Genomic DNA, 24,364 nt, shown 5'->3' with positions numbered 1-24,364 from the left:
ATAGAAAATATTGAAAGAGAAGGGGCAAAACAACCTTATGTATAATTGAGAGCAGATGTATGAATCTGAATATAAGTTAGTGCTGTGATGTTCCTTCAGTGCAGAAAATGGGGAAATGTGGATACAGTCAGGGCACTTGAGTTAAAAATTCTACTTTTCAGTCACTTATGTTGTGAATTTGAACAATAAAAAGTAAATAGCTTTAAAAGTATATAGTAATTTGCATAATAAAAAGTAAATAGTAAATAAATAGACTAAGTAATGAATGTTTTCTTAAATATTGACCCTAAAAATACAACAGCAACCCAAAGCAACATTGGAATGAAATGCATTCAATTTCATTGAAAAAAGTTCCAGAAACTTAAAACTACATGAAATAAAAAAAAGGGTTTATGTTCTACGTTCAGACGTTTGGAGCCAGAGAGAAATCATCCTTTATTTCCAAAGCCAGTACAATAATCTTACCTTTTCTCCTGACACTTCCTGCCATCTTTTTGAGCAATACCAATGATCATTTGTACAAGTTCATTTTAGGTCTTACCAAACTCTGAAGGGTACATTAGCCTGAGAGTCAATGATTTCCTGCCTTTGACACTTAGAAAAAGGTGCTATCTTACAAGTAATCTAAGAGAGGAAGCAACTGGATAATACATTTCAAAGCCTTATCTATCTAACTGTTTATCTATTTACTTAAATATAAAATATATTTATGTTTTATGCATGTACTCTTTTGTTTTCTTTCTTACGTATGGAAAATAAGAACAACAAATTCTGAGAAACCTAAATTTTATCCTGTGCAAATAAAAACAGATCTTCATCCACTCATTCAATCAACAAACATTTGTTGAGAATTGACAATGTGCAAGGCATGGTTTTGAACTCTTTTGAAGAATACAAAAAATAAAACCTACCAGAAAGAAGATTCTAGCTCATTGCCTAGGCAAAACATACATATACAGAAACCATTAACAATTTTAAAACAGAATAACTTGTTTTTTGACATACAGAGAAGTAGGTAAAGTGACAAATGACAAATATTGAGCCCTTGCCAGACGAATTGCATATATTATAGTGCACACGAACCCTTATATTCTTGCTGTGGAAATGGTATACAGTGGTGATTAAAGGCATTGACTCTGAGATTCAAATGTCTATATTCAAATACCAGCTCTTGGACCAATAATGTCTTTAAGCCTGTTATTTTGCCAGAAAAAAAAATGAGGATAATAATATCTCTCTCTTTCTCTCATAGTTTCAAGTTTTACATAAAATAAATACCACTTGGAATGGTGCCTAACATAAAGCATGTGCTGTATAAATGTTGGCTATTATTAGTAGAGTTGAAAATTTTGATGTTTAGCTTGGTAGTTTGCAGACCAGATCAAGATCAGTCAGACCCCAAAGTCGATCTTCCTAAAATATTACCTCCCTAGAAACTTTTGAACATATGTCTTTAAAGAAGACTCTAGTTGTGTGCAGTACCTCTAATCACTAGAGAAAATTCGTCTGCATAACCTGGCCCAGTCTTAAACAAAGTAAACGGTAAACACCATGCTTATGGAGGAAATGAATGCAAATAATCCAGAAAATCAAAGTACATAAATTCTGTAATCAGTTTTTCCAGGAAGTAGTAGAATAGCCTGTGCATGTCTTTACACAATTGAGAAGAACAGTGTGCAGATTGATTGGCATTCTAAGAACCTGGGGACAGGAGACCAACTAGGAGGCTATGACCAACTTGTTGACAAATGATGAGAGGCACAAGCAGGTGAGTCATGAAGTGATGGGTGGATTTAGACTCAGGGTGCCATACAGTCAGAAGGTGGTGAGTGACTAGGCATGAGGATTTATAAGGGTAAGGAAGGGTTAAGGCAACTCTAGGAAATTTTGACGCTAGGGCTATATGTCAATAGATGGTGATTTCATAAAGTTTTAGAGAAGACTAGGCACATTCATTAGAGAAATAAATAAATCTTATTTTGGATATAGTGAAGTGAACTGCTCAGAATCTACCCACAAGGAGATTTTCAGCAGGCATTTACAAATTCATTGTTCCAATTAGCTATAAATTTGGGACTATATATATGTGTGTGTGTGCTTAGTTGCTCAGTTGTGTCTGACTCTGTGACACCTTGGACTGTAGCCTTCCAGGCTACGTTGTCCATGGGATTTTTCAGGCAAAAATACTGGAGTTGGTTGCCATTTCCTTCTCCAGGGAAGCTTCCAGACCCAGGGATCGAGCCTGCATCTCCTGTGTCTCCAGCATTGCAGGCAGATTCTTTACCTGCTGAGCCATTAAAGAAGATATATATATATATATACACACACATACACACATACACACATGTGTATATATATTCATAGAAATTAAAATCTTGAGTGTAGCAAGGGAAATATAGGGAGAAAAAAGATAAGAGAATTGAAACATGGAAAGATTCTTAGGAAATACTGACAAAAAGGAAGATGAGAAAAGTTAATCAAGGTAGGTGAAGAACCAGGAGCATGTGGGATCTTGACAGATGGAGGGGAAGACCATTTTCCAAGCAGAGAATAAGTTAGGAGCACACAATGTGGTGGAAGGGTCAGGTAAGATGATGGCTGAAAAGAGGCTTTTAGTTTTCATCAGTGACCTCCAGGAGGGCAGATGCTGGGGAACAGTGGGGATTAGGGCAGAATTCAGACTAAAGAGAGTGAAGGAGTGAGACCATAATAAGAGAACAAGGCAGCTAGTTTAAATGATTGTTTCAAGTTTAACCCAAAAAAAGAAAGAAAGAAAGAACAAGCATGGTGTAACCAGAGGCAGAGTGTTCCTTTAGAATAAGGGAGGTATCAGTTTGGTTTTACACTCAGGCAAAGGAGACAGTAAAAACAGCTTTGTGAGGTTTGCGGGGAGAAGAAAGAGAGAGAAAAAAATTATTAATTGGCTAACAGTCAATTAATGGAGGTGGAATGGGATAGAAACAAGGGTAAAAATGTCAGTCTTGGAAAAGAAAGATGTGTGCTCCTGAGTGATAATGAGAGGGGACAAGTGAAGAGAGATATTTCAAATCATGTATATACACACCCATGTTTCACAGATGAGGAAACCAAGGCTCCAAGAGTTTAAACGATGATCACCAGTCAGTGGAGGCACTGGGGGGTGTAGGCAGATGGCCTGAATCCTGGTTCCCTTTTTGCTCTGCAGCCTCATTACCTCTCCCACCATCTGGGAGGGGGCCATGTTGGCAAAATTTTTAAAAATCAAGTTTGCTGCCAGTGACAAGTAAAGACTGCACTGGTATTTGCATTCAAGTATTGCACTTTCTCAGAGAATGCAATGGCAACCCACTCCAGTACTCTTGCCTGGAAAATCCCATGGGCAGGGGAGCCTGGTAGGCTGCAGACCATGCGGTCGTACAGAGTTGAACACGACTGAAGCGACTTAGCAGCAGCAGCAGCAGCAGCATTGCACTTTCTTTTTTGTAAAAGATAAACATGCACACAAAAGAATTATTTGAAAGAGTTGCAATGCTGAAAACATGGCTATTTTGACTGAACCATCTCTTTTTTGTTTTGTGTGCTAAGTTGCTCAGTTGTGTCTGACTCTTTGTGATCCCATGGACTATAGCCCACCAGGCTCTTCCATCCAGGGGATTCTCCAGGCAAGAACACTGGAGTGGATTGCCATGCCCTCCTCCAGGGCGTCTTCCCAACCCAGGGATCAAACCCAGGTCTCCCGCACTGCAGGCAATTTCTTTACCAACTGAGGAACCAGGGAAGCCCTTGTCATCCTAAGCTGATACATAGCTTAGCAGGTGATTTTCAGAACAATACTAATAAGACTGAGCCAATTATCTAACTCAACCACAAGGTATGAAATTTCTTGCATCCTTAATCTTTGAATCTATAATGTGTGGCACCTAGATTCTGATTCCCTTGTGCTTAATTCACCATTAGTTTTTGACTTACCCTTGGAATAAGGCATTATGGAAATATTGTTTTCTGTATTTACTGTTACAGTCTTATAGACTCTTTGGATTTTTATTGGCTCCCATTAAAGAAATACTGCTTGCTTGATGTTCTCTACCTGACCCTTCTGCTCCACTGATACACTCTTCCAGTTGTCATCCAATCTCCTCCTTTCCTAACATATTGTTAACAAATATCACCCTGTAATTAACTCACTTCTTCCTACTCTGGTTCTTTAAAGACCTGTGGTGGATTCATTTCGATATTTGGCAAAACTAATACAATATTGTAAAGTTAAAAAAAAAAAAAAAAAAGACCTCCAACTCTGCCAGCTTTTCTCTACTTGTGTGGATGCTGTATCATTTAAAACTGTTCAGTTACTCCAAAACTTACATTCAGTCCCATCTCTTCTTATCAAAGCTATATTCACATTTCTATAAATTTGTCTTATCCACGCATACCCATAACCAGCACACCTGATTGCAAGCTTGTAAAAGGTTTCATGAATTATTGAATTATAATAATTATTGAATTATTATCTTCTTCTTTTAGCCCCCAAGGAGCACAGGTAGGTGATCAATAAACATTGGTTAAGATGAACTGAACCAAGACATGAATGAAGTGCTGATTGTTCCTGGGAATCATCTAAATAACTGAATAATCTTTTGATATTAAAATAAAGTTATTAAAGGAAATATTATTAGGGACAATTATTACTTTCATAACAGAGGAGTTTTGCTGCATCGATATTACTTAACAAATACACCAGCTATTAGTTAAACACAAAAAGCCAATCTATCATATTAAGAATAGAAGATTATCACAAGTAAAATTTCACAGCTTGCTGATTATCAAAGTATATTATTCAGCTTGTGGGCGTCAGCTGTGAAATGTGTGGGTATACAAAGCAGCTTGGAAGGAAGTTGAATTATCAATAATTAGCACAGTCACTGTTGCTAATTATATGTTAAATAATAACTATTGTTGCTTCACAAACCAAGAAATATGTTTATAGGCGCTCTAAATTCAAAGCCCACCTCCCTAACCTCTCTGCTTAGCTAATTACAGATGAAGAAGGTAAGCCAGCTACCTAGCAATAGCCACTTTCAAAGCTCACCATGATTTTCTCCTGCAGAAAAGCGTAATATGTGTTTCTAAGAAAGAATTTCTCTGGCAAATAGTACAGAAGAAATTTGGGTATTGCAAAGTTTAGACTTGGTTGATTCAGATTCAACTTTGCCATATATTAGCTTAACTTCTACAAATGTAAGTTTCTTCCATCTGTAAAATGGAGGCAAAGCTAGCACATGCAACACTAGTATGAAGATTAAATGGCATACTGCATTCGTGGCTCTTAGCAGAGGGCCTGGCAGGTAGGAAATTGTCCATAACCCCAGCCATTGTCGTTGCTGCTGCTTCAACTTTTGCTCTTGCTGTTAGAAATCTAAGTCTGGTTCATGCGTTAAAAGTAATTAATATTGGAAAAGAAACCTCTGGAGGTACATAAATGCAAATCTGAAGAGTGGCTTTGACTCAGAAATAATCAAAATAGTCATTAATCAAAAGGACTGTAATCAGCGTGGATATCAGCTGATCTTGCCCTTAGTGGCCAATACCTGTTTCAAGGCAATAAATATCCACAGTCACACACATTCTTTTGAGATCAGTGCTGTGTATTTAATTAGCATTATTTATGATTTTGTACTTGGACTTAAGAACTGCATCTATAGCACTGTCTTCCTAAATTTCAACACTGACACACTCGTATGCTTCAGGTCAAAGCCTGTCTCTCCTATGTCATCATTCCTGTGGGGTTCTAAAATGTCCTTAAAACATCAAGTCTGCACTCTAGTTTATGGATATTTTGAAATATATATGGAATTTTTTCTTTTCACTTGGGAGGACATTGAGGACACTGGGCTTTAAAGAAGAGAGGTGGTGTTTTCAACAGTCCTCCTGGGTTTAAATATCCAGCTTGACTGTACACTCTGTGACCTTGGGCAATCCACTTAACCTTCTGAGACTTTGTGTTTTCTGTGTAAAATAAAAATATAATACATGCCTACAGGAATTTTGTTAGAATTAAATGTGCTTAACTCATTCCTGCCCTTCTGCCTGACCTCTAAGACTTAAAGTGCCCTGGTGTATTTCCTTTTCCACTCATCTCCACTGATTCCTGAAATTGACACACCCATTTCCATGGTTTCTAAAGCTACCTGTGTGTGGGTAACCATCAATTTCACATCTCTAACTGCTCTCTCAATTCCAGACTCATCTATCTAACTGACTATCCACCACAGCCACCAGGAAAGCTAAAGGGCACCTCACATGAACACCCTCACAGCAGCATTCCGATCCGCCAACCTGCTCTTCCCTCAGATTCATGTCAATGAATAGTACCTTTTCCTACATTGTATGCCAAATATTTGTAAAATCCACTGCCTTCTCCTCATCTATGCTGCTACAAATCTAAATGAAGCTAAAATCTACTCATCTCCCTACTCCTCTGCAAACCTGCCTTGGTCTTCTAACAGATTCCATGTGTATGTCTCCTACTGCTATGCTACAGATTACCATAAACTTTAGCAACTTAAAACAGCAGGAATTTATGACCTCATCATTTCTGTAGATCAGGCATCTAGGCACGGATTAGCCAGGTCCTTTGCTCAGCTGAAGTCAGGGTGCTAATGGGGTCTGCGATCTTCACAGAAGCTCAGAGTCCTAGTACAGGGTCATCCAGGTTGTTGACGGAATTCAATTCATTGTGTTTGAATCGCTGAGGTGCCTGTTTTATTGCAGTCTGTTGGCATAAGGTCACTCTCAGCAACTAGAGGATACCCCAAGATCCTTGCTAGATGCCTCCCCCCTTCCTTTGGCATCTGGAAGCCAGCAGGAACAACTCTCTTTTAAGGGTTCCCTTGAGTAAGTCAGGCCCTCCCAAGATAATCTCCCTTTTGATTAACTCAGAGTCAGTCTATTGATGGGAACCTCTGCAAATTCTCTTCACTCTATCCATTAAAGAACTTAGCCTCACGAATAAAATCTCACCGTCTTTACATGTTCTGTCCACACAGAAGGGGAAAAGAATGTACTAAGTATGTATGCCAGGGGCGGGGTTCTTGGGGGTCATCTTGGAGCTCCACTTACTACACTTGGCTTCTACTCTTGTTACCATCCATCTTCACAATCCATCTAGCTAACATGTTTTATGAAATTCATAAATTTACATAGACTTTAAATTAGATCATGTCACTAGCTTACTTACTATGTTTCTATTACTCCTAATTGCATTAGTGAAAGTGAAAGTGTTAGTGGCTGAGCTGTGTCTGACTCGTTGCACCCCCATGGACTCCTCTGTCCATGGATTTCTCCAGGCATGAATACTGGAGCGGGTTGTCATTCCCTTCTCCAAGGTATCTTCCTGACCCAGAGATTGAATTTGGACTTCCTGCATTGCAGGCAGATTCTTTACGATCTGAGCCACCAGGGAAGACCAATTGCCTTAGTATTAAAATCCAAATTCCTTCTGATGTCCTACATGGCTGTATATGAACTGATCCCTAGTGGCTACTTCTTGGACTTTATTTCATGTGACTGTGAACTTAGCTCACCACACACAGCCACAATGGTCTTCTGTCTAATCCTCAAACATCCCCAAATCATTCCTACCCCAGGGCCTTTGCACTTGATATTTCCTCTGTCTGGAATACTATTTCCCAGTTATTTACATGACTAGCTCCTTCTTGCCATTTAGATCTCATCTCAAATTTCATTTTCCTTGGTCATGCTATGTAAAATTTCTCCCTCCACCTAATCTCTTTTTGTCACACTATTCTGTTTTATTTTCCAATTCATTATATGCTTACTTGTTTTACTGCCTGTGTTCTCCATTTAATGTAAACTGTGAGAGCCTGAACTGTGTCCATCTAATTCACTGCTATATCCCCAGGAGCTGCAAGAGTACCCAGTGCATGGTAGACACAAAACTTACTGTCAGGTGAAAGAAAAGGATTCCATCAGAATTAAATGTAGTTAGCATGGTTTATACCCACTCCAGTGTTCTTGCCTGGAGAATCCCAGGGACGGGGAGCCTGGTGGGCTGTGGTCTATGGGGTCGCACAGAGTCGGACATGACTGAAGCGACTTAGCAGCAGCAGCAGCAGCAGCATGGTTTATGATAGAAGAAATCTCTATTTGCTTTAGGCAGATACTTGCAGTCCCTTCATTTATGGACTATACATGCATGCATGCTCAGTCGCGCAGTCATGTTCAACTCTTGTTACCCTACAGACTAGAGCCCTCCAGGCTCCTCTGTCCATTGGATTTCCCAGCAAAAATACTAGAGTGGGTTGCCATTTCACCCTCCAGGGGATCTTCCTGACCCAGGGATTGAATCAGCATCTCCTGCATTAGCAGGCAGATTCTTTACGTCTGAGCCACCAGGGAAGCCTGTTATGGAATATGAAGGAAGTGGGAAAAGAACCACCACTGTGAAACTAATCCCTTCTAGGGTGCCACTCATTCCATTTTCATTCAAAATATTTATACCTCATAGTGTTTACTTTCTTACTACTGAACAAAAAAAAAAAAAAAAGGAAGAAAAAAGAAAAAAAAAATCCCAGAGTTTAGCTTTTTTAAACTTTCATTTTTTTAAATGGCCTATCCCTCCAGGCAAAAATTCTGAAAAGCCCCACTTCCCTCAAATCTCACAGAATTCTCCACAATGGGTGGGGAGAACAAAGCAGCCTGATTTCAAGGTATGGGCTACAGATGGTGCAAAATGAAACTGGGTTTGGGGCATTGTTTTGAGCCTAATCCATGCAGCATTTCTCATTGTCTTTAGGCTGAACAAAACAACACAGGCCACTGACCTGTAATCCAAGTCTAGTAAATTGATGGAAGATAAGCTTAAGCCTTTTCTCACTTATTTTCCAACTGAAAACACTGTTGTTGTTTTTTTAAGCAGACAATTCTCTATAGAGCCTCATAGAGTTGCTAAAGCATTTTTTTTTACATTCATCAATTTTATGTATTCTTTATCATTTTTTACTTATCATTTGCTACTTTGAAATGGCAAAACTGAGCTTCCCAGGTGACTCAGTGGTAAAGAATCCACCTGCCAATACAGGAGACTCAGGAGACGTGGGTTCAATCTCTGGATGAAGAAGATCCCCTAGAGTAGGAAAACGGCCACTCACTCTAGTATTCTTGCCTGAGAAATCCCAAGGACAGAGGAACCTGGCAGGCTCCAGTCCATGGGGTCTCTAAGAGGTGGACATGACTTAGTGACTAAACAACAGCAGTAACAATGGCAAAAGCATATAAGCGAATCATAGGATCACTTCAAGGTAGATAAAATCATCCTCAAGTTGCCAGAGCTAATTCTAGGACTCAGGGAGATCAGCTCATGTCTTGCAGACAACAAGAGAAATCTGCAGTTTTGAAAGCTTAATTTTGTTTTTTTTTTTTGTTTTTTTTTTTTTAACAGCCTTTGCATTTCTTAGGAACCAGGCTAAAATAGCAGTGTTCTAAAATAAATAAATTTGGCTTATGTTGATGTGTGTAGCATGAAACATCTCATTTATTTACATGATCTTTTTTAAGTGGTAAAATACAGTGTGATCTAAGTAGAAAAAAATACTGAAAATCTAGCATTTCTATTACATTCTTTCTATTTTGTGATTTCAACCATAATAAAAATATGTGAATGGTGTTTTTTTATTAATTCTGTATTATTTTCTGTACTTTTCTCATTTCTGACTCTGTTACTGCTTCAAGAAGAAAAATTAAAGATAACTGTTTCTTGAATTTCCTTTTCCCCACAGTCATAAAATAGATAACTATATGAGAATTTAGACTACATTTCAAAACAATGATTGTGAGGTTACCAAAGAAACTGTACCTGAGGATTTTTGTTGCTACTGCTTTATTATGTGAGCTAGAAAGCTGAAAATAAGAGAGTTAATGGAAAAGTTGATATTTTTCACAGGACTTTTACTTATTTTTATCTGGTCCTGATTTATTCCATTTGAGCCCCAAAGCCCTGTCTAATTCTAGGAAGAAAGGTCTAGAATATGTCTGGTAAGATGGTTGTAGTTGCTTTGGGGCAGAAGAAACAAGAGGGGAAAACAGCTTTGAGGGACAGTGTGGGTCAGAGTCCCGTCAGAGTCTGGGATGTCATCTCCCAAGATGAAATGGTGATGGATACATGCAGTTCTCTTAAGTCAATTTTCACCTGTTCCCAGGTCTGCTTGTTTGTCTTTCTTCACTCATGTACTGATGATTTGAATACAAATAACAAAACGCACACACCCACGTGTCCCCATCTCTTGTGCAATTCCATGAGTATCAGGTACTGTGCTAGGTTCTTTGGTAAACACTTTCTCAAAGGGATCAAAAGTCATAACGTATCTGCTCTCATTTTTGTGAGAAGCATGAATAACCATGCAGTGACAGAATCAAGAGATGAGGAGCAAAGCTAACTCCTGTATTTAGTAGGGAATACCCCCCCGCCCCGACCACCCAACATCTTCTTTCCTGGCTGCTATCGCAGGAAAGACGGGAAGTGCTGCTTCTCACAGACCATCAGAAATGATTCCACTTGTACTCCTCCCGTGAACACTTTTCTGTATTCTCACGCAGGCGCTATCCTGACTGCCAGTGCATCAACTTTGGATCATGGTTTATAATGTCCTTCCCGGCTGCCATTATTATTCTCCTCTTGTCTTGGATCTGGCTTCAGTGGTTTTTCCTAGGATTCAAGTGAGTACATATTCCATGTTAATCAGGTCTTTATTTATTGGTGTCTGGGTTCCATGTTCTCAGCCCCTCATCCAGGGCTTTTACACCTATTTCACGCATGCTGCATTTCTGTGTTTCTCTTCCCCACAAAACTGATACGTATGAACACATGCATTATGGATACTCTAGAATATCATCTATGGAAGAGAGTTTGTAGACAGAAAGTCTATCTTGGTCTCCTCTGATCCTAAGCCATTAAGATATTAATAAGCCAGAAGGACATATGAAGCTCGTTATGGTGAGGACCCAGCCTGCCCGTTAAAGCAGAATTTTAAGAAATTTTGCTCCTCTCTTTGGTTTAATGTGTGGATTTCCTCAAGCTATCAAGTAACTTTAAACTGTAGCATGCAGAGCTTCCTGTTTCATCCTAACATTGTACTAACATTGACGTGCCCTTGAAAAACTAAAACAAAAATCTGAGAGCGTGCTCCGTGGAAAGAACATTGGATTGAGAATGAGGAGACCAGGGACAAAGTTGTGGCTTCTCACAAGACAGATGAGTGATCTTTGCAAGTCCTGATCCATTCTCAGTCTCAATATCTTCAACTAAGCCAGTAGAATTTAACCAGAAGACTTAACCAGCTCACCTGCAACTCTGTAATTCTAATATGGATGGGCCCTAGTTGAATATAGAGAAGTCAAAGTAGGAAACACTGATCAATCAAGAGCCAGAGAATTTGCAGATGTTACCTTGGCTGCGACTGAAGTTAGTGGTTCATAAGTACCAATGAGTTACATGACTCAAATGCCTGCCAAGCATTTCAAATTATGCAGGGTTCTACAGCAAAATCTAAAATGCTGCCTCAGAGATTCAACACATATAACAATACCCACAAAGAAAGGGGAAAGGGCTGTTTATCAAATCTTCAGGATTTTTTTCATGAAGAAACAAACCAATTCAACTTCATTTTTTTTTTGGCCACCCTGAGAGGCATTTCCCCAACCAGGGATGGAACTTGCACCCCCTTCAGTGGACGTGCGGAATCTTAACCACTGGACCTCCAGGGAAGTTACTCAACTTTATCTTTATAAGGTTTTATTTAAATAACTTCAAGGACCTATGAATGAAACAGCATGTTATCCACTGCAGGGAAGACTGAAGTCAGCTTTCTGTACTTCCTCTGAATAGCCAAACACTCCTGTGGAGTCATGCTCCATACCTGTGCCCACATTTTCCAAGCTTCATCATGTAAGGACTGATATTCTCCCCTCTCCTTTCCTCTTCCTGGTTTTTCTCCAGAACTGCCAGTTTTGTTAGTAGTGGGGAGATAGTACTGATGGTTTTTTTGAACAATCTATTTGTCCAGATTGCGGGAGCAGCGTGAGGCCGCACTCCCGCTGGAGCCAATGTGTGGAATGTCACTGCCTACGGCAGGTGGACATCAGAGGGAAGAGACCAGCTGCATACTAAATGCCCCTTCCTGGAAATCCAGGCCTTTGGGGGTCTATTCAATTGCTCAGGTAACAACACAGGATGCAGGGGACTGGAATCCCAGACCAAAGGAGAAAGCATCTGGTCTCAGACCCCAGCTGTTTTGTTCTTTTTTGGCTACATATAATGACTTTATAAAATATGTAGGCGACTCTTATCATCATTTTGAAGTGGCCCACCACTTAAAAAGGAGAAATTAAGAAGATAATGGGCAGAGGCCCTGAAATGTGTTTCTCCATGATGAAAAACATCCTGTGAAGTGCATATACTAGCCAAGTCCATAAATCATGATCAGTGGCACGTTGAAACAGTCCCCTTGCTGTCCAGTGTTGGTTACACATGGCACAGATTTATGCTTCAGCTAATTTTTCAGTGTCCTTTTTGATCTGCCAGTGTGTTCACCTCCAGAGGTTTTAGATCAACAAACAGAAATGATCAGCCCCTCCCCTGGCCGGCCACCAGACATTCTGATGAGCACATTGGGTATTAACACAGTTAACTCACCCATTATAAATGACCCCAACCTATTTGGGAAGTGAAGCTCATCTGTCAGTGCCACAGGATTTATTTCAATGGAGAGGTTGATGCATTGTCATATGCTTCATCAGTTCCATTGCGAAGGCATTAACCTTCGTTTGTAGCAAAGACGCTTTGGATTTTGACTTAACTATTGATTGTCCCCAAGCAAAGTGACAAAGAACATAGGCAGTTTACTGGGTAGAAAACAGTTTCTAAGAAGACTCTTCTTTAAATCTACTTAAAAAAAATAATTCTATTGATGGCTCTCAAGGTGGTCCACAGGTTAGTTTCTTTTAATGGTAGAATTTATATTCTGACAAGAGGAAAATTTCAAGACTGGCACTAGTCAATCATTTAATGGAGGCTATAAAAATTAAATATTACTTTTTTGATCCTAAATGCAACAATGATCATCTAGTCATGTTCATTGGGTGGGGGGTACATGTGGGTGATTATGAATGTGTAGGATGGATGACTTAAGAATTGAGGAATTTCTGCCCCTGCAAAGGTAATAACAGTCCAAACATATCTGAGTAACAGAACTGCAGAAAAATAAATATAACGTGTCTTCATGTGATAACTGCCCTCCTCCCCCAGTCCTCGTCCCATCTACTCTTTCATAAATAGCCATGTTTACCCTCAGCAATTTTACAGAAGAATATGTCGTTGCTTCCTTTCTTTTTTTAAAACTGCTTTATTGAGGTGTGCTTGACATACAAAAAGCTGTAGTTACTAAATGTATACAAAACTTACTGTGTTTGGGGATAAGCATACACCCATGAAACCATCATCAATATCAATGCCATAAACTCATCCATCACTTCCAAAAGTTTATCCCTACCCCTTTTGCTTTTTTCCCCCTCCTTTTGTAATAAAAACTCTTCACGTAAGATCAACCCTCTTAGCAAAATTTTAAGTATATTATTGTTGCTGTTCATCATAGTCTCTATTTGTACAGAGATATCCAGAGCTTGGAGGAGGGCATGGCAACCCACTCCAGTATTCTTGCCTGGAGAATCCCATGGACAGAAGAACTTGGAGGACTATGGTCCATAGGGTTGCAAAGAGTTGGACACGACTGAAGCAACTTAGCACAGAGGCATCCAGAGCTTACTTTTTCTGCATAACTGAAACTTCGTACCCTTTAGCCAACATCTCCTCATTTTCCTCTTATCCTAACCCTTGGAATATACCATGTTACTCTCTCCTTCTATGTGTTTAACTATTTTAGATTCCACATAGAAGGAAAATCATGCAGTATTTTCTTTTCTGTGTCTGACATTTCATTAAGCATAATGTTCTCCAGGTTCATCCACATTGTAGCATGTATCAGTGCTTCATTCCTTTTCATAGCTAAATAATATTCCACTATATATGTGTGGAATAGTTTTTATTCTTTTTCTTATTCATTTGTCCATCCAAGGACATTTGAGTTGTTTCCATATCTCGACTGTTGTGAATAATGTTGCAATGAACATTTGAATGCAGATATTTATTAAAAATGTAGATGTCAGTTCCCTTTGGATATATACCCACAAATGCTTTCCATACCAACATATAACATAATCTAACTGAGCTACTCATATTTTCCAAAAGATAATCCATGAGAATCTGGCCAGTTTTCCATTTGTTTCTTCCTCTGGAGGGATATTTTTAAATCAAGATTTAGAGCAACACTTCACAAAATGCTGTTCAAGGTTTTGAGGACCCTGGACTTCAGGATAGAAGAATTAGTCATAGGAGATAGGGGTCACTAAAAGTAAGCAGCTAAAAGAAATAGAGACTGACCATTACTGTTAGAAGTAAATTGGAAGATTATCTGGTTGATGCCATTAGAACATAAGGAGTAAAGAAATGCAAAGAAAAATGTAATAGAATAGGTTTTATTTCTGAAAATAGACCTAGTTTGGACTCTGTTCATGATCAGTGTATGTGACTTGTGTGCCTAAAGTATAACTGGAGTTTAGCATATTGTATGAAAATCGATGGATCTAGCAACCAACTATCTTGTAAGCCTGACAAAGCTACTGTAGAGTTAATGAGTCAAGTATTTACTCTGTGTGCCAGTGTTTAGAATTACTGCCCACCCCCAAATACATGCTACAGCCCCCATTCTCTAATAATTCTCACTAGTGAGATAAAACTTTTCTATGAAAATTAACAATCACACTTAAGAAATATATTAAAATATTTAACGGTATGTAATAAAGTATTAAATTAGACATAAGTGGCACATAGCAAAATTCCAGTGATGCCAAAGGACTTGGAAGAGCTTAGCAGATGATGTCATGGGAGTTATGGAATGACAGTTAGGCATCGAAAATTAAGCAAACCAGGAAAAAACAGAAAAGAGGGGAGAGAAAATTCAGAGAAAGAGGCAGAGGGATAGGCAAAAAGCACAGGTTTTTGTTACTAGCGGGGAGCTTTATATTTTCTGACACTTTCACACACATATCTTCTATAAAGGGAAAATTCTTTAACAAGCTTAATTATTCTTTTTAAATTAATTAATCAATTTTAATTGGAGGATAATTACCTTACAATATTGTGATGGTTTTTGCCATACATCAACATGAATCAGCCATAGGTGTACATGTGTGCCCCGAATCCTGAATCCTGGTCCCACCTCCCTCCCCACCATATCCCTCTAGATTGTCCCAGAGCATCGGCTTTGGGCACCCTGCTTCATGCAGCAAACTAGCACTGGTCATCTGTTTTACATATGGTAATATATATGTTTCAATGCTATTCTCTCAAATAATCCCACACTCTTCTTTTTAGCTTTAAGGAGATGTTCCAATGTGGCAAACCCCCAACAGCCAAACAAAAAGCCTGTGCTGCATTTATTAAACAAGAATACCAAAAACTTGGACCAATAAGGTAAGATACACATGCACATGGACACACACACAGAGCGATGCAGCTTATGCTGCAAGTATTTGTTTAAAGACAAATGTGTGCATAATGGTCTATAATGTATTTATTATACTTGCTAAGGGCCCCAAGTGTTCTAACCTTTATCAATATAGCTCCAAATGATAAAATACAGACCATGTCTAACTAAAACTTACCAGGTAGAAGGACAAGAAGCTGAAAGGCCCATTGAGGAGTAAAGCCCCCTTCTAACTGCAGATTCTCTTAAATAATTGATACATCCGGTTTTTACAGAGTTTGCGTTCTCCCTGACAACAGTTCAGGGAGCTTCTGCAAATGTTCTGACTGAGAAAATAAATGAAAGGATTGGAATTTTCCCACAGATATCAAGAAATTGTGACCTTAGTCCTCTTCATTGTAATGGCCCTGCTATGGTTCAGCCGAGATCCTGGATTTGTTTCTGGTTGGTCTGCGCTTTTTTCAGAGTAAGCATTACTTGTTATATTTGTCGCCTCCTGTTTTATACTCTGCTTTTCTCCTAAGTGGTTCCTATAACTCTGAAAGACTGTATGAGATTTGCTTTTCTTCCTTTCCATTGAAAAGATTTTTAAAATTCTAATCTTTTCAGGAAAAAAACAGTGATAAAGAATGAAATTTAGGGTAAGGCAGCAAGCCCAGGAACCAAACTGCCCTGTAACTAAGATAAGGCTTCTTCAGACAAGATTATTTTCTTCCTTACAAAATTAGAAGGATGATTTGCAGGAAAGCCATGTTTTAAGATGGTCAGGAGTATAGTCCTTGGAGCCGCACTGCTTTGGTTCTGTTCTTGGCTTTTCCACTTACTTCGGGCAAGTCACCTACCTCTCAGTTTCTCCATCTGTAAGCTGAGGCTAATAATAGCACTTAGAATAGTGCTGTATCTTCCCACAAGAAGTGCAATACAAGTGTGCACTGAATACCACTCAGTGCTTCCTAATAACCTGATATGAATTCATATTCTGTGGTTTTTGCCAACCTGTTTTTATTTCTATGAAGGGTTATTTATTTAGTTCATATTTTGTCTTTTCCTCTGTTGATGTCCATTTTTGTACTATTTCCCTATAAATCTGTCCCTGCCTCTATTTTATAAACAAGGAATTCTCTGAATAAGCAAGAAGACTGACTTTACAAGCTACTGTTAGAAGCTGGGTCAGAGTTAACTTTATCTGTCAGTGATTTATATCCCAGCAGACACTGCTGAGTCATGTGAAGTGAGGGGGAAGATTGTAGAATAATTTGCTAAATTAAGGACCATCCTACATGTTCGTATAAATACCTTGGTTTGAGATTCACGTTTCCAAATCTGTCTTTCACTGAAGTCCTCTGTATCCTAAATTCAGCAGATCTCTGATTTGAACTTCCTGTCTTACATCCCCCCACAAAAATCCATATAGTGGGGGTAGAAACTAAAAATGTTTGAGTCAAATCTATTCTACCCACACGGACTGAAGAAATTCTTGCATCAGAGGCTTCTGGTTATACAGGTATTGCCAACATTTTTTTAAAGCCACCAAGTGTGCTTGCCAATTCCTAGTGAGCACACAAGTGCAACAATTGCAGGGTGGTGCATGTTTTCAAGGATCAGCTGCAGCTTCATAGACTTTTTCTTTCCATTAGGGTGAAAACTTCTCATTTCAAGAAGTCTAAACAAAAGGCAATATCCAATCACTTACAGCAAGCTGTTCATAGCAAACTGTTGTTTAATAGTTTGATTTAAACTTTATGGTTTTGTAATAAGACCTAGACCAACAGAAAAAATGATTCTTTCTCCTTTTAAAAACGCCACTCCTATCATTCTAGGTGGGGAGAGTCCTAAACCCCAATGTGTAAAAACCAAATGAAATCAGACAATGGCGAATAAAAACCAGGCAGAAACCCCAATAGGACATTCAATATAATCAGTTTCTAATTCTCCTCCTTATGGGAGGAAAATGTAACTCAGATGTTTTGTCTGTAGCAGGAAGACAAAGTGTATTTGCTTTGAGGAGGCACCCATGTTGTCTCAAATTCTGAGAGAAAACAATAAGAAAAGAAAAACAGCTTTGAAAGGGGAAAGAATTTGCATATATACATCTAACTGGCAATTATGTTTTTAAATTGCCAGAGCAAATAAAATTTACCTAAGCTTAATATTTTGTAATATTGAGACAACCTTAGTTCATAATAAACTAAATATAAAATGATAATAGCTTAAAAAGTCTTTTAAAGATCAATTATTTCTGTATTTATGGCTTGATTTTATATGAAGTATATATACTCTAGAATATATTTGTAATGTAGAGATTTTAGACATTTAGAGTTTTCAATGCTAGAATGATAAATCAAGATAAATTGCTACCACCTCATGTTTTCATTCCATCTGTTTGAACCTGGAAAGATTTCAATATGTCTTTTCATATAAAACAAAATCAGATTACATGATGCCTGATTTGGCAAATTGCCTAATTTGGCAAAAATCCAACAAAAATTATAACTGAAATAAAAGAAATAAGGAACTATAAAATAATATTGGTAATATTTTTTGACTAAATTATACCAAGGCAGCATTTCACTCCACAATGAAAGAAAATCTATATTTAGGGAAAAAAGACTGCTTTATAAAATTGTCAGATTGAATGAAATAATGGATTTCCTTGATTATCTAGATTGTTCAAGTAAATTACAGGAATAAAAAGCCTCTTTACTATGTGTGCATTGCTGAGTTACAAGGTAGTAAAATAATCTTAGGGTACACACTCTGCTTTTCAGACTCAAAGATTCACTAATTAATATGCTGACTTTTAAAACTGATTTTTAATGATTTCTTCCTGTTTCATTCATATCTGGTCTCCAGGTGCTTCTTAACTGTTGGGGATTCTGGAAACCTGTCTTACTTGCAGGAATGGCATGGTATTTCTAAGACCCCATCTGTTCCTGAATAACTCTTAATTTGTATGGTGATCATCTATGAGCATCTCAAAGCCATTCTGATAATTAATATTCTTGATTGAGTTTCATAGGGTACAAAGCTTCAAATGAGTCTATTTCATTGGTATGATATGGCCAAGGCCTATAAACACAGAAGCAGATGTTCTATCTTAGAAAAACAGATCAGTTCCTTTTCACAATTTACAAAAGAGTTTTAAAAGACTTGGGAAACATCCATGCCTTGCCACAATTCAATAGTAGCCTTTTATAGACAATTATATAAGACTTGGCCTATTGTTTCAACCTCAATGCTTTGTCAATATGATTAAAAGAAATAATCCAGAGAAGAAATTATTTACCAGATCTGTCAGCTTAACCTGAAAGGGAACTTTTGGCCTAGCATATCAACATGTGTAAAATAAGGAGATTTTTAAAAATAAGGAGACCTATGAAAATAATGGGGATGTGGTCTGAGATTTTCATTTTCACTAAGTTTCATTTTTAGTTGTGAATCCATAGACTTTAGAGAGGATTATCCAGAATAAATAAACAATACCACCATTCCTACTTCTATGCTGTTTGCATAATCAATTGGTGCTTAGTTCATACAAATCCTTGATGGCATTTTTTAATGCACACACTTATCTTTTTTAGGTATCCCGGTTTTGCTACAGATTCAACTGTTGCTTTACTTATAGGACTCCTGTTCTTTCTTATCCCAGCTAAGAGATTGACCAAAACTACGCCTACAGGAGAAACTGGTTGAGTATTATTTATAATTCTGAATGAATTTGACAGAAGAGCAAAAGTACAAAATTCCCTTGGTTTCAGTTAACTTGTAGAACAGAAGGAATGGACATGAATGCAGCTGCTGGTTTACATCTTCTGTTTACACACTGCAACCCCTGTTCAGACCGCACACTTCCTCTCCTCATACGAAGGACCATCTTACTTTGTAGAAGCTAGAAGTAGATTTCTTTACATACCATGGTTAGTTAGAGTTCTGCTATGGGTGATACTATTTGGTCTATCATAAGCTCATTGTCCTGGTCATAATCAGAAATAATCTGATTATTGACAAACACAGGAACAAGAACTTGGAAGTTATACTTCAAGATGAGCCTTTGGTAATAAATGCTGAGGATCTAAAAATGTGAGGAATTTCAAGGGAAGAGTATTTACAGCCTCATAGTAGCCTTGGAAAACATGCAGATCAACCCCACACTTAGCCATAACCTGGTGTCACAGAAGAAAGAAACAATATTCAATGGGAGATTTCATTGTCTTCATAACACATGGACAAGAAAATGTGTCTGCTTATTTGAGTATAAATACACACACACTTCTCATCCATGCCTATGCTTATACTAACACAAAATGTTTTGGGTAATCAAATTCCTATGTTGTCAATATAGGAAGATGGTTTAAAATTGTTTGGAAATAGGCTGGTAGAGTTGTGGGGTTTTGTTGTTTATTCATTCATTATTCATTGACTTATTTGCTGGGATGGAACTGGTTGCCATGCAGTTAGACTGGCCCACTTGACTTCTTGAGTCAGAATAGATGAGTGACTGATGAGTCAGATTTCCAGGACATGATATAAGTAAAAAGTATAGCATAGAAATAAATGCCTTTTGTTCTTCACTTGAGACTAGCATATCTCAAATGTGTTATAAGAAGGTTGTGTAATATAGAGCAGAGATTCCTATGAGACCCCGAGGTCTCTGACCATTGCAATCAAAGCCCTAAGAACTTGCAGTAGTGTGTTCTGCATGGCTTAACTTCTCTGACCCCTACTTCTGAGTCCTCCTCTCAGAAAGAGCTTTGCCCTCTCCACCATCCCCTCTTTTCTCATTCTTTAACTCCTCTTCTCTGATAAACTGATTCACATTAGGTTTTAAAATGCAAGATAAGACATAAAACGGACTTCCCAGGTGGCTCAGCCTAAAGAATCCACCTACCAATGCAGGAGACATGGGTTCAATCCCTGGGTCGGGAAGATCACCTGGAATGGGAAATGTCAATCCACGCCAGTGTGGATCCACTCCAATCCCATGGACAGAGGAGCCTTGTGGGCTACAGTCCACGGGATCAAAAAAGGGTTGGACACGACTTAGCAACTAAACAACAAGAAGACATAAAACAATCAGTTTTACATGAGAAGAACAGTCAGAGATGTTAGTATTTAACAGGATATATAGTCTTAATTCAAGCAGGAAATACCAAAGTTTCCATCAACAATGAGAGTTGGTTTGGTTTAAGTTTGTGGGAAGGAAACAGGAAAAGGACTTCTTAGTAATCTTAAAAGCTTACAATGTAGAAGTTTGCCTGATACACACAAAAGTGAAATGGGCACAAAATCCATGTTCATGGATGACATTATTTCTAAGCAAATCAATGGAGTTATCAGAACCCAAATATCAAGAGAAATCCTTGCGATTATTGCTTTATGAGCATTTTAAGGGTTTCCTGAATAATAAGAAAATTATCTAATCTGAACTTTGAATTATTTTAAACTGAAATTCTGGTGAATCTATCATGACCCTCCTCATGATTTGAGAAAAATAAAATATTCAAATAAATATGAGTGAATGATAATATTCCACAGATGCTGTTGAATCAATGGTGGTTGCAGATAGCCCAATGCACTTGTTACTCATGGTAGGCAAAGATGTTAGTGTAATGAATGAATGAATGAATAGTATTATATATGATGTTATCATTTACCTGATTTTTTTTTATAATAAAATGCAAAAGAGTTTTCCAAGTTATGGCATTTTTCTTTTTTTATAAGATAATGTTTTACCTAGGCCAGGTAGAAATTATTCAAAGTCCAGATGAAGTTTCCTATATAAGAATAATACAGAAATATTGAAAACTTTTTATGAGATGGCTATTTAAGATAATAAGAAATGTCATATTGTAATATTTAAGCAATGTTTAACTGTAGGACTTTTGTTTTTCAGTTGCTTTTGATTACTCTCCACTGATTACTTGGAAAGAATTCCAGTCATTCATGCCCTGGGATATAGCCATTCTTGTTGGTGGAGGGTTTGCCTTGGCAGATGGCTGTGAGGTAATACTCTGTGTCTAAGATACTTAGCAGTTAACTAAACTATTCAAAAGAAGGACACAAGGACAGTCAAGCTTTTGGAATGCTCAACTTCAATCCATCATTGTAATGATGCAGATTTTAGTAGCCAAGCAGTAACTATACCACACAGATGAGGTGAGTCCAGAGTTCAAGAATTTCTGTGAGCATAAATCATCATTTTTATGATGTCTCAGCATATCAAGAGAAAAATAAATATAATTCTTAATCCATGAAATAGAATTAGAAGAGAAGCTTAATAAGAAAAATAACATGTAAAAGTCACTTATATAGAGACTCCTTGTAAAACATTGTTTTTTGTTTACACCCTTACCTTATCTCATGATGAATTTAAGTAGCTCTCAGATTTCTCTGCAATTATGTGCTATGCTAAGTTGCTTCAGTCATGACTCTTTGCGACACTATGAACTGTAGCCTGCCAGACTCCTCTGTCCATGGGATTCTCTAGGCAAGAATACTGAAGTATGTCATGGTCCTAATATTTCCAAAGAAAAATGAGAAACAATAGAACTGCATTACATTACTTGTTACGTATTAAATACATTAAAATTACTTCATATATGCTTATTCAATGAAGTCCAGAAAGAATTTCACATAGCCGTGTTTAATATTTATTATGTCTAATTTTAGGAGGGCTTTCCTGGTGGCTCAGCTGGTAAAGAATCCACCTACAATGCAGGAGACCCCAGTTCAATTCCTGGGTTGGGAAGATCCCCTGGAGAAGGGAACGGTTACCCACTCCAGTATCCTGGCCTGGAGAATTCCATGGACTGTATAGTATAATTTTAGGAAGAAATGAAATCATCATGAGAAATAAAGTTGGCTATTTCTTTGGCCCATCATCTATGCAGCTGACATAAAGTAAAAGTCTGGGGAAACCTTTGTCCCTTGAAATTGCCCTGGTTATAGGGTTGCTAGAAGAGGAATATCTTACCCTGAAATGCCATAAAAATTCTCTACTCTTTAATTATTCTGGACTTATTAGCCTTCCATGAAACACTCAAAACTCATGAACATTCCATTTCCTTATTCAGGCATCAAAGTAAAAGCAATGGTGAGAGAAATATCAGGTCCAGCCCTTAAATTTCCCTAAAGTTAAATTTTTCTGTTTTTCAAGACAAATAGGTACCTGTTCTGTCCTATTCTTGACAGTCTAAGGAAAGACTGTGTTTTGCTTCTGACTTTATTGTCAGTTTTTCTGTATGAGATTTGGATACTGAGTTTTCAGCAATTTGGTAATACATGAAAGTCTTAAAAATTGTGTTAACTCTGAGCTCCATTTGACTTGCTTCATAGACTGTTCAAGTACAAATGATAACAATAGAAGACAAAGGTACTTTTCTACTAGCTCAGTAGTAATGAGATCTGGTTTCTCAGAATAAATAACTTCCATTCCTGTATCGGTTAATTTGAATTGTGAGGAAGTCAGAATCAGCAGTTTCAGTATTGATGTCAATATGTTCATCTCTCCTTCCCAGAATATCTGTCACTCAAAGTGGTTTTAAAAGCATTGGCCGGACCCTAAAATTGCAGTAGAAGGAAATTATAAGGTGTGGACTTAGACTGATTCACTAGATTCTCTCTCTGGAAGAAGTAGGGAAACCTTAGAGGGGCTCTACTTGGCTGTGAAAATCGTAGCACAAAGCCTCAGATTTCTGTGGGATGCCCAAAATCATCCTGCCTCTGAGTGGTCAGCTTGAAGCCATGAGCGCAATGATATGATCTCAGTGGCTTCCTGAGGTGAAGGACTGTATGCGATGTAATCTTTTCCAACTGCATCTAATCTTACCTAATAAGATTAGGTAATCTAATTTTATCTAATACATAGGTAAAATCCATTATTTAAATATTGATGTATTTAAAGAAGAATTTGTGCTAATGTGATTTAAATGGTAAATAGTCTTTTTCATTGGAAAATCAAAACCCCAAACAAAAATATAAGTCAAAACTAGAAATAATATACATAACATCTGGTTATCAGATCTGGGGATGTTTTTGCCAGCTTCTGATCTTGTCATTAGAGCCTTTCTGATGTCCATACTACTTTGTCATGCGTGTACGAATTCACACATGCAGGAGCTCAGTGAAATCTCACAAATGGAGGATTGTCCCTTCCATTTGTAGGAGAAAAACAGAATAACATATCTGTTCATCTGAGTGTGACTGGTTTTCCTGTATTATGTACAGTGTATCTAAGGTCTAAACATCAGGCTTCTAAAGAACCCACTGGAAGCCACAGGAAATGGAGCAATAATTATTTGTACATCCAGAATTCTAAAAAGGTTGATATATCAAAGTAATGTGAGAAGAAAAGAAAGAGGTTTTCAGACATGCAGAGACTAAAGAAATTTACTTTCCAGGCACCAATTATCAGGAAGTTACAAAAGATGTGGTCCTGTGGGCCATCAACACAAAGAAGTTAACAAGACAGGATTCCCATAGCACAAAGAGGTGAAGGGGATCCATAAGTAATGTAGTGAATAGAAGTCTCTTTATAACAGTAAAGTAGATCTAAAGAGCAACTAGTCCCAGTGTAGCAAGAGGAGGAAATATTCCAAAATCGACATCTCCATTAGGGAAAATGAAAAAGAACAATTACCCGAAATGTCTATCTACTTGTGAAGAGTTTTCTGCTTTTACTGGAAAGTGTACTGGAGGATTAGTGATGGGTGCTTAAAAAACTAAGCAAGCAGAAGAATAGGGAAATCATTTCTTGGAAAAACAAACAAAAG

At 37.8% G+C, this 24,364-nt stretch overlaps 1 protein-coding gene across 1 annotated transcript in view; it reads left to right on the top strand.

Annotated features, from left to right (window-relative positions):
* SLC13A1 (solute carrier family 13 member 1) overlaps nucleotides 1–24,364 on the top strand; it is a 104,728-nt gene that overhangs the window by 48,478 nt on the left and 31,886 nt on the right. The window contains exons 8-12 of the mRNA XM_061414562.1: nucleotides 10,591–10,710; nucleotides 15,482–15,580; nucleotides 15,958–16,059; nucleotides 19,175–19,281; nucleotides 21,487–21,596. Coding sequence (XP_061270546.1) covers nucleotides 10,591–10,710; nucleotides 15,482–15,580; nucleotides 15,958–16,059; nucleotides 19,175–19,281; nucleotides 21,487–21,596 — 538 coding nt within the window. The remainder of the gene's footprint in view (nucleotides 1–10,590; nucleotides 10,711–15,481; nucleotides 15,581–15,957; nucleotides 16,060–19,174; nucleotides 19,282–21,486; nucleotides 21,597–24,364) is intronic.

This window comes from Bos javanicus, chromosome 4 (assembly GCF_032452875.1).
Source record: "Bos javanicus breed banteng chromosome 4, ARS-OSU_banteng_1.0, whole genome shotgun sequence".
NCBI classification, from domain to species: domain Eukaryota; kingdom Metazoa; phylum Chordata; class Mammalia; order Artiodactyla; family Bovidae; genus Bos; species Bos javanicus.
Note: the sequence above shows the minus strand (reverse complement) of the source record. Positions and strands in the feature narration are given on the sequence as shown.